At 47.6% G+C, this 11,771-nt stretch overlaps 1 protein-coding gene across 1 annotated transcript in view; it reads left to right on the top strand.

The window, feature by feature from the left end:
• Positions 1-7,988, top strand: part of LOC119277650 (actin-related protein 2) — a 14,050-nt gene extending 6,062 nt beyond the window's left edge. The window contains exon 15 of the mRNA XM_037558936.1: positions 7,725-7,988. Coding sequence (XP_037414833.1) covers positions 7,725-7,805 — 81 coding nt within the window. The 3' untranslated portion in view covers positions 7,806-7,988. The remainder of the gene's footprint in view (positions 1-7,724) is intronic.
• Positions 7,989-11,771: the final 3,783 nt, after the last annotated feature.

Consider the following 11,771-nt stretch of genomic DNA (forward strand, 5'->3'; position numbering starts at 1 on the left):
ACCTGGCGGACGGACACATCATGAGGCACCATCAACTTGGCGATCAAAGCAAAGCATCTTGGGTATCTCGGAGGATCCTACCCATGCGTAACCGAGCCGGACATCCTGTAAACCCCAGGCCTTGTCCCCTATATAAGGCAAGGCTAGGGTTAGACTATAGATCATCTAATCTCTCACACACCTATGTGATCCTAGCGATCTCCATTGTACACCATATTCAAGCTCTCGCATGAGGCTCACCACCATAAATATAATCATAGTAGTAGGGTTTTACCTCCACCGTGAGGGCCTGAACCTGGGTAATTGCCTTGTGTGAATCCCGTCTGGTCTTCTTGCTACACGTGACATCCCATTGAGATTAGTACCGGTATAATGAACCAACGGTTGGCACGCCTAGCATGGGCCAAAGATTAAATCCATCTGGGGTCCCGTGTTGTCGCCAGTGACTACATTCCGAGCCAAACTTTTACTTTTGGTGCCCTTGTCGCCAGCGCGGCGGCGTGCCTTGCCCTCACCACCATCCTATCTAAGGGCGAGATTCTCACCTTTGGGAGCCTGGAATTCATTACCGTTCATTTCAGTGGAACCTGTCTTGAAAACCTGGCACCTCGGCGAGTAGAGCGAGCATCCAGGCAACCCCTGGGATCTCCAACAACAAGCAACAATCCACTAGGCTGAGTAGGCTTCCTAGCTCGTCGCAATGGTGGAATCGCTTGTCCCCATCTGGAATGAATCCAAGTCCGATGGGGCATGCGAGCACGGACAGCTGCCCTATGGCAGAGGTCCTCATGGCGAACACCAAACTCTGCAACCGGCAACAGAGCCAGACCGCCAGCATCGACAACAACGTCGACGTTAAGGACGAGGCCGACCCTGAGGCGGCGGCAGCCGAGCAACTAGCTTTGCATACCCTGATCCTTAGCATCACCAATACCGCTGCAAACAATCGACAACTGAGCCGCGACCGCCAGCACTGGCAACAACGTTGACGTTGAGGATGAGGCCAACCTCAAGGCGACGACATCCGAGCAACTAGCTTTGCATACGCCAATCCTCGACGAGGATGTGACCGTGAAGGCCTTGGAAGCTCAACACAAGGCCCTTGCGCAGCCACAGCTCCACCTTTAGAAGGAGCGCGACTCCCTTGCAGCTAGACATGACAGGTGGGCAACCGCCATAGAGATCAATCGAAGCCGGTGACCAACCTCGTAGTCGTGGCTCCGACCGACAACATCGAGCTCAAGCCAGATCACCCGGCGGCTAAGCAGTTCAATCGCGCTAAGCCATGATCAAGGCGATGATTGTGGAACATGGCGCGACTAGTCAATCGTGCAACCAGTTGGTAACCACCTCTCAGGTGTGCACTGACACCAACGTGGTTGGATATTCATGTCCTAGTCGCATTCCAAGCCACCAAATTGACTGCGCCAGGCCGGCGATTCGGCCTTGAGGATCGTGTGGAGGCCTCGAGGCTTGCATTGCTTCGGGCAGAAGCCGACCGTCGCCCTCGCCGGCCTCGCGTGGTCTATGACCGGCTTGGGAACCAGTCGGCCGTGCAAGAGACATCCGAGCTCTCCGTGACTCCAAAGCGTCCTAGTACAGAAGGGATACAAGGTCCTCAGCCCGGCTCGCTCGTAGCCGCATTCATCAGCTCGCCATGCTTCAGCTATAAGGTCCTAGAGCACCGCGTACCAAAAAAATTCTGGGTGCGGAATATCAACAAGTACATTGGCGTTGCCAAGACGTATCACTGGCTGGCCAACTACCTCATCATTGTCAACATGATCGGGGGCGATGAGTTAAACGCGCTTAGCTGCGACGACCTACCACCCAACTCGGTCTACCAGTGGCAGGACTTCGAGGATGCATTCATGGCCAACTTCGAGGGCACTGACCAGAAGCCGGGCGACGCCTATACCTTGGTAAGTGCATCTCGGAAGCAAACGAAGGCGATCCATCAGTGCTTATCGCGGTGGCTCAAGAAAAGCAGCTCTCTCAAAGAAGATCTCATGAGCAGAGCATCCAAGCTTTCTAGCTCGGAGTGCAGGACAAACACCTCAGGCACAAGCTGGCTAGACCCAAGATTAGGAGCATGAGGGAGCTCATGGACATTACCAATGACTACGCCATCAGCGAGGAGGCCATGCAAGGACATGGCTGAGTTCGGGCGCCCACGGTGCATCCGGAACCGCAAGCGCAAACATGATGAGCTAGATTCCGACCTCGTCGCCATGGTCGAGTACAATGCTCCACGCAAAGGAGGCGGCTTCGTCAAGTAGCAGCAGCACACATGGCAACAGAAGGGCAAAACCCGAAGGAAAACCTATGAGGAAATCATGGATGGCCCTTGTAGCTACCACAATTACCTGGCAGCCCGACGATGCATAGGAATCGGGAGTGCGGCTTTAACGCCAGACTGGCTCCTGAGAACGCCAAGAATGATGCTCCCAAGGGTTGGACGCGGCAAGCAATTCCCTCAGAATATTTTTTTTAGAATCACTGGGGGAGCTCCCCCACCTGAATATATTACTCAAACGTGTCACATGAAGTTGTGTTACAGAATTACAGGGGCACATTACAACGTGCAGAGAGGAAGAACTGCCACGAGGAGACGACTTCCTTGTCACATGTCCTAGAGAGCCTATGTGACCACAGGTCTAGGTCAGAGATGGTGAGTCTAGAGGAGGAAGTGGAGCGCCTATCTATGGCCCTAAAGGCTTTTGTCGTTACGAGCTTCCTAATTTTTCCATAAGATTGCGAGTAATACGAAAGACCAGGCGCCGACAGGCACATGTGGGTGAGGCGAGGCATCCCAGAGGTCGTCGATGGAGTCTGAAACTGGTGTGATGCCCCCGCGTGGCCAAATGCGGGCGGCAAGGGGACATGCGATGAAGAGGCGGGAGGCGTCTTTGAAGGGCGCCAGGCACCGCGGGTAGGCATCATCGGAGATGATGTGCTTGTGGACGAGGTTGGCGCGTGTGTTGAGCCTGTCGCGGAAGAGCAGCCAAGCGAAGATCTTGATCTTGTTAGGTACCTTGGAGTGCCAAATAAGTGGTGCATTCCTATCGACGTCGGTTGACCGGACGAGTACATCATAGACACTCCTAGTGGAGAACGTAAGGCCCCTAATGAGAAAGCGCTGATCATGACAAAAAATCCTGCAACACAGCCAAAAGCGAACCAAATCGTGCGAAGCGGCAAAGGTTAAATGATTTCGCAGGGTAGCCTCTAAACCGAAACACACAATATTTGCAACCCTAATCATGGGCACCTCTGAGTGGGAGAAGAGGTTGGGGACTGTGGTAGCTAGTGGTTTTGGGGCGAGCCAGATATCATACCAAAAGTAGGTTGAGGTTCCATTGCTGGTAAGCACAAAGGTTATACTTTGTAAGGTAGGCATATGTTGGTCTATTGTTTTGCATAGGTAGGATATATTTGAGGTAGGGTTAACAAAAGCATTGGGGTGCTGCAAGCTTAACCAATCTAGCCAGGGAGCATTTTCAGGGAGAAGTGATTTCACAACGAACTTCATAAGTAAGCAAGAGTTCTGAACGTGCAGGTTTTTAATATTTAGGATTGAATCTAGGACTGCTGTGATGAGAACTTAACATTTCTCGAGAATGTAAAGAATGTGAACATGGTCTTCTGTGTCCTCGAGTCCAAGCGGGCCCAGAAAATTGCATTGCGTGAGGTCAAAAAAAGAGAATAAAGGAAGCCTAAGCTAATATGATTCGAACTTTCAGAAGGCGCAAGTACTGACATGCCCCAGTGGCTTGATGGGTCCGACTTGGTGATCGCTTTTGACCGGTCCATTCACCCAGACTATATTCCCCACCCAAGGAGATCCTCCTTGGTTCTCGACCTGATTATTGGGGGCTACCAGTTGTTCAAAGTCCTGATGGATGGTGGCATCGTCATAAACATACCCTATGCCGAGATGATGGAGAAGATGGGCATGTCGCTCTTACGCCTTTGGCCAAACTCCACTACTTTCCACAACATTGTGCACGAGAATTATGCCCAACCTTGGGTCAGATCTCCTTGGATGTTATTTTCAGCACCCCCGGAAACTTCCGAGTTGAAACGCTTTCCATCGAGGTCGTCCCTTCAAGGGCGCTTATCAGGCTCTTCTCGGTTGCCATACATACACAAAGTTCATGGCGATCCCATGGTACGTGTACTTAAAACTGAAGATATGTTGTGTCCCAACAATATAATCATGGTCATCGGCGATTTCGAACACTTGCATGATTGCGAGGTGGCCAATGTTGACCTAGCTAAAATCTGAGCTCGCCGCCATCGAGTGTGTCGAAAGCCGGAAAATGATGGATCCATAGGGCTACTCTCTGAGCTAGAAGGCCAAGCCGTCCTTCGCTTTCCAGCCGGGCCAGGACACCAAGAAGTTTAAGGTGCACCTGATCGACACCATGACGAGCGTTGAGATCATCATCGACCTTGTAGTGCATAGGAAAGCGTGCTTGTAGATTTCCTCCATGAGAATTGGGACATCTTCGCATGACATGCTTGGGATACCGGCGTACATCGCCGAGCACTCCCTAAACGTCATGAAGGGCATGGGGACCGTGAAGCAATCCCTATGCCAATTCGATGAAGAACGATGTAAGGCTATAGAAGAAGAGCTAGCCCGGCTTCTGGCGGTTGGGTTCATCCATGGAGAAGAAGTACACGTGGTGCATGTGCATTGACTCCTTCGGTCTCGACAAAGCCTGCCCCAAAGATCATTTCCCGCTCGCCTGCATCCTACTCACTATCACCAGATCAGGATGAAGGGGTCGGATCAGGAGATGACCTCCTTCATCACCCCTTCTGGAGCTTTCTGTTACATCATGATGCCCTTCTGGCTCAAGAATGCTGGCACAACCTATCAGCGCACCATGCAGAAATGCCTCCACGACCAAATCGGCATCAATGTCCAGGCCTACATCGACGACATCGTGGTCAACACGAAGAAACATGATGACCTCCTAGCAGATCTAGCGTAGATGTTTGCTAACCCGCGTCGATTCAAAATGAAGCCAAATCCGGACAAATGTGTGTTCGCGGCCCTCGGGAAAACTGCTTGGCTTCATCGTTTCTTATCACGACATTGAGTCCAACCCCGACAAGATAGCGGGATCTCCAAACTCGGCAAGCCTGGGAACCTGAAGGAGGTCCAAAAGCTATCCCGCTGCATCGCCACCCTGAGTCTTTTCATCTCCCGGCTCAACGAGAAGGCTTTGCCGCTGTATCGACTCCTCAAGAAGTTAGACAAATTCGTCTAGACCAATGAAGGCCCGTTCTGCCCTAGACAACCTCAAGCTGATGTTGTCTAGTAACCTAGTCCTGGTCGTTCCAAAATAGAACAAACCGATGCTTTTCTATATCGGGTTGATCCTTAACAGACGATCCGACAGCGTCACGACGATGTCCTCATTGAGGTAGTCGGATCAGAAGGTGTTGAAAGTGCAGTGATGCTTGCCTCGCCTCCTCTAGATCTAGGTACAAGGCTAAGTAATGGTTACTAAGCAAAAGAGCCGAGCAGAGGTAGAAAACCAAAACAATAAATTTGGAAAGTCTTTAACACTTGCATGACATGGCCAGTTGGGCTGCCTGGAGCTTGTCCCGCACCAACCTCACTCAGTGTCGGCCTTCTTGGTGGTCTCCTTCAGGTCCTTGATCTCTGACTCCTGCGCCTTCTGTCGATCCATCCGATCCGCAATTCGATGCTTTGATCTTGGCCTAAAGGGTGTCCCGCGCCTTCTTTTTGGCCCGAGCAAGCCCCTTTAGCTCCAGGGTCATCGTTTGGCTAGCTTTGCTTTGCTTCTTCAGCAGCTCGGCCGTGCAATGTACTCGGAGTCGTTGCTAGTGATGATTATGTCATCAACATATAGAAGAAGAGTCCGACCATGTGGAGAAAGGTGGGCAAACAGCTTAGGATCATCAACGGTTCCAAAAAATCCAACGACAGTAACCACAGAGGCGAAACTCTCAAACCAGGCACGCGAGGCTTTCTTAAGGCCATAGAGAGAGCGACAAAGACGGCATGCGATGCCACCAGGAACAGAATATCCAGGTAATATCCAGGTGGTGTCTGGCATGTAAACCTCCTCACACAACTCACCATTAAGAAAGGCATTCTTAACGTCAAGCTGAGATACGGACCAATGGCAAACAGATGCCACAATAAGAAGTGTGCGGACAGGGGTCATATGGGCCATAGGAGCAAAAGTCTCATCGTAATCACGACCATGCTCCTGCTGAAAGCCACGAGCCACAAGACGAGCTTTATAGCGCTCAGGAGAATCATCGGAGTGAGTCTTAACTTGGTAGATCCACTTACAAGTGATGGGACGAACGCGAGGAGGAAGAGAAACAAGATCCCATGTCCCGGTGCGCTCAAGAGAAGCAATCTCCTTTGCCATAGCGAGCTGCCATTCGGGATGAACAACAACATAGCCATAAGAAGTCGACTCAAGAACAACATGCTAGCGCTATAAAAACCATAGCGGTCAATAGGTAGAAGTGGGCAATGACGTAAGCCATAAGTAGGCCGAGACGAGGAGGATGGCACATCAGAGGTAGATGGCTCAGCAGTAGACTCATCCACAACGTGTGGATGATGAATATAATAGTGAGTAAAAGAGGGAAGAATACTAGGAGGAATCACCGGGATAGACTCAGGTGATGGGGACACGGACGGGGAAGCCACCGGGCATGAAAGGGCAGAATCCTGTGTCAAGCGAGATGAGGAAACCATAGGAGATGGCGGCGTCGGATTTGCAATAGTCGGATAAGTAGGAGCAGTTGGATGCATGAAAATAACATCCACTGAAAGGTCGAGGAAGATAGGCGTGTCAGGAAAAGTGAAACAGGTGCCGCGACCGAACAAACCGTGCGGGAGGCGCGGGCGACACAGACCTAGAGGCCAGCGGCTGTTGTCCACACTTCCTTAACTCAACTTAGTCTGAGCTCTCTCCAACTTTAGTGTGAGTTGAGCTGAGCTTAGTCAAATACGCTTGAACTTAATTCGTTTGCAACCCTATGTACGAGGAGAGGAGAGAATGGATAGGATCGGTGGATGGTGGGGAAGAGCTACAGGCAATTTTCAGACGATAAACGAGGTGGGGGTTGGGGTGCGTGCGGCTTTTATGAAGGAAATCGTGAAAACTGTGTGGGAGGATGGGTTGGATGGGAGAGGACGAGAGGGGGAATGTGGAGGTCATGGAAGCGAACTTACCAACTAACCATGTTGGGGCTCGGGTGTGTGAGGTTTTTAGGAAGAAAATTGTGAAAACCGATTAACACTTTTAATGCGGGTCACATTTCTCTTGTGATGCTTGTTTAGAATCCTTCCGATGTAATTCTCTTGCGTGATGTTGAGGGCTGACCAACCCCTCTAGCTGTTCTGTTCACGGTTGCTTCCTCGCCCGCTTCGTATACCTGGGCTGTAGTCGTATAATTATATTCTATTTTTCCGTTCTCTATCTATCAATCCAATGATACGCAAGCTCTCGCGTATTCGCGAAAAGAAAAAGAGTAAGCTATGCTTAGTTCACTGTTTTTCTTTTCGCTAACCAGTCGTGGTGGTGCATTAAATATGGAAGCTACTAACAAGAGGAATATATTGAACCGCAGCTTATAGCATAAAAAAGAAACGATGGGCTTGTTATCATGTTTGGGTCTGCTGGTATATTTTGCTGACTTTGTACGTCTCGAACAAACAGGATGCGCCGGAATTCTGGATCACAAAGCAAGAGTATCAGGAAGAAGGTGTTGCCTGCCTGAGGAAGTGTGGACAAGCATAACCATATACAATATACAACCGTCCCACCCTTGTTATTACCGAATGCATATTATTACTTTAATTGGTAGAAATAATAGGACAAATAGTAATTACCTTGCCTAAGGAAGTTTTGTTGTTTGTCCTTTTTTTTTGAACATCAGTACAAACACAAGTGCTCATATACACGCCCATATACTCACCCCTATAAACGCACACCCTACCCCTATGAGCACCTTCGAAAGACTGAAAGACTGAGCTGGGAACGTCTCCTCCCACTGAAAACGCATCGCCGGAAATCCTGAAATAAATTTAGAAATAAATGTGAGCACCAGGATTTGAACACCATTGCCGGAAATCCTGAAATAAATTCAAAAATAAATGCGAGCATCAGGATTTGAACTATGGTGGGTTGTGGATACCAGAGTCCCTCTAACCATTCAACTACAGGTTGGTTCGCGTTGTTTGTCCTTTTGATCCTCGTGATTAATGTGTACCATATAATTCTTGTCGCATAAATAGTAGGACCGGTACATCTCAATTGCTGCAAATTTTGTTAATTTTTTATTGGATACTTTTTATTGTAGGGTAATTTTTTAACGGATATTTGACGTTGAAGGAATGGTATATGTGGAAAGGTTCGGATGATTAGCAACAAAACCGAATGAATGCGAGTGCGATTGAGAGACTTGTATGCACGTGTTATTCTTAGGCAATTTTAGACATGCATGTATACTCCTTCTGTTTCGAAATATTTGTTTTTCTGGAGATTTCAACAAGTGACTATGTACGGAGCAAAATGAGTGAATCTATTTTCTAAAATATGTCTACATATATTCGTATGTTGTGTCCATTTAAAATGCCTAGAAAGACAAATATTTGGAAACGGAGGGAGTATAAGTCTTTTTAGTTATTTCACTATAGACTGCATACGGAGCAAAATGGATGAATCTACACTTTAAAATATGTCTATATACATCTGTATGTAGTTTGTATTCAAATTCTATAAAGATTTATATTTAGAAACGGAGGGAGTATAAAACAAAAGGACGCCGATAACTGCCACACGTGTGGTATATTCGACATGCGCCCACATACCGTGTGTGGTGTGAGCAGGAGGCAGCCCACACGAGCTGTGTGTGGGCGGATATTAGAATTGCCCGCACGTGTGGACGCGGCTACTTCGTGCCACACGCCACAAGTACTACTCATCTCCATCCCGCGCGTGTGGCACGAAGCAAAATGCCCACACGTCCTGGCGCAACTACGTTAGATACATCATGTGATGACGATTTAGTTGCCATCCTGGTTGGCAGATGCAGTTGTCCGAGATGGCAAGTATAGTTGTAAAAGCATGGCAACTCTATCTGTTTTGGTTAACTATAGTTGCCATGTCTAATTTATGGTAGTTGTCGCGTGTAATCAAATTGTAGTTGTCGTGTGTGATTAATTACTTGCCACATATGGTCAAACAGTAGTTGCCATGTGTGTTTACCTAGTTGCCACGTGTGGTCCAACCATAGTTGCCGTGTGTGATTAACTACTTGGCACATATGGTCAAACAGTAGTTGCCATGTGTGTTTACCTAATTATCATGTGTGGTCCAACCATAGTTGCCATGTGTGTTTATCTGGTTGCCACGTACGCGCAACTGCAGTCGCCGTCTAGCAAAAAATCACAGTTGCCATCTGTGTTTATCTAGTTGCCATTCGTCTAACTGCAGTTGCCATCCACAACGTAGGAGTGTTGCATGGACGAAAAGTAGTTCGCCCACACGCGAATGAACTAGATGGATGGCTGTGTGGGCAGAAACTAGTTCGCCCACACAGCGCAACTGGCAAACAGTGTGGTGCTAGCGTGTGGGCAAACTCTCCAACACCCACACACCAACCCCGTCCTATGTGGCACACAAAATCAACTTTTTCGTACCAAGATTCGTGCAAAAGGCACTGGACGACGATTGAGGCATGTGGGCGAGTTGGGTAAGGCCCACACGGGTGGGCGTTAATGTTTCTGAAACAAAATTGATGATATCAGCAAAGATTCTATCAAAATGTTTTATAGCTTAAGCTGTCGGTTCGATTCAGAACAGTTTTCACATAAAATATTTGTCGTCACCTTTGAAACTAGATCGCATGTTGATATATTTTGACAACTTTTTTGAGGTAAAAAGCTATCACGGACGTCACCCATCGATCACGGACATCACCGCATCCATCAAGGAAGATGCGCGGAACTGGGCCAAGGCTGGGGCCAAGGGCTTGCTTAGAATCCTTTTCGATGTACTCCTTTCGTCCGAAAATACTTGTCGCAGAAATGCATAAAAATGGATGTATTTAGAACTAAAAAAATTTAGATACATACATTTCTTCGACAAGTATTTCCAAACGGAGGGAGTAATTCTCTTACGTAATGTCGAGGGCTGACCAACCCCTCTAGCTGTTCTGTTCACGGTTGCTCCCTTGATCTCTTCGTGTACGTGGGTTGTAAGTGTATACTTGTGTTTTGTTTTTCTGTTTTCTATCTATCAATGCAATGATACGTAAGCTTTTGTGTATTCACGAAAAGAAGAGGAGTAAGCTATGCCTATGCTTAGTTCACTATTTTTCTGTTCGCTAACAAATCGTGCTGGTGCATTCAAATATGGAAGCTACTAACAATAGGAATATATTGAACCGCAGCTTATAGCATAAAAAAGAAACCATGGGCTTGTTATCATGTTTTGGTCTGCTGGTATATTTTGCTGATTTGTCCGTCTGGAACAAACAGGATGCGCCGGAATTCTGGATCACAAAGCAAGAGTATCAGGAAGAAGGTGTTACCTGCCTAAGGAAGTGTGGACAAGCATAACCATGTACTCTCTTCATATCAAAATAAGTGTCTCAACCTTAATGCAATTTTGTACTCCCTTCGTTTAAAAATACTTGTCATCAAAATTGATAAAAAGAGATGTATTTAGAACTAAAATACCTCTAGATACATCCCCTTTTATCTAGTTTGATGACAAGTATTTTCAGATGGAGGGAGTACTAAAGTTAATACAAAGTTTTTTTTGAACTTAAAGTTAGTACAAAGTTGAGACATTTATTTTGGGAAGAAGGAAGTACAATGTACAATCGCCCACCCTTGTTATTACCGAATGCATATTATTACTTTAATTGGTAGAAATAATAGGACAAATAGTAATTACCTTTCCTAAGGAAGTTTTGTTGTTTGTCCTTTTGATCCTCGTGATTAATATGTGTATCATATAATTCTTGTCGCACAAATAGTAGGAACAGTACATCTCGGTTGACCGCACCAATCGACAGATGCTGCACATTTTGTTAATTTTCTATTGGATATTTTTTTTTGTGGGGTAATTTTTTACCGCATACTTGACGTTAAAAGAATGTGATATGTGGAAAGGTTCGATAGCAACAAAACCGAATGAATGCATGCATGCAAGTGCGGCTGAGAGACTTGCATGCATCGTGTTATTCTTAGGCATTTTTAAATAAAATCTTTACTGACATTATCAATTTTGTTTTATACACATGCCTGCCCTCAATTGGTCATGGCAGCTTTTGCTCCGTAGCGCGCACCATCATGTCCCCCGGCCGGCGCGAGGAGGAATGAGGAGATGTGCCAGCACACGAGGACGTACAACCAGCGGCAAACCACATCGTCGGGTGGTGCCACCGTGGGCGGCAAAATTTCATGTTTTGACCTTTTTATGATATAAAACCGAGATCTGATCCTGTTTAATTTTTTTTCGTGATTTGACCATTTCTCCTACCGTCATGAGACCTGGCGGTAGGATCCTATAGCCTACGGTCAGCACCTGCAACGGTAGCAAACTTATCCACGTCAGCAGCGATAACGGCCTTCGTGCCCCCTCCGTCACACCCTACTGCCGCTCCGCCTGGCGGTAGGATGTCTGAATCTACCGCCGAGGTCTCTGATGGTAGGGTGCAGACATATATAAACCGCGGGCCGGCCGCCCCCACCC

Source organism: Triticum dicoccoides, chromosome 3B, assembly GCF_002162155.2.
Source record: "Triticum dicoccoides isolate Atlit2015 ecotype Zavitan chromosome 3B, WEW_v2.0, whole genome shotgun sequence".
In the NCBI taxonomy this organism is placed as follows: domain Eukaryota; kingdom Viridiplantae; phylum Streptophyta; class Magnoliopsida; order Poales; family Poaceae; genus Triticum; species Triticum dicoccoides.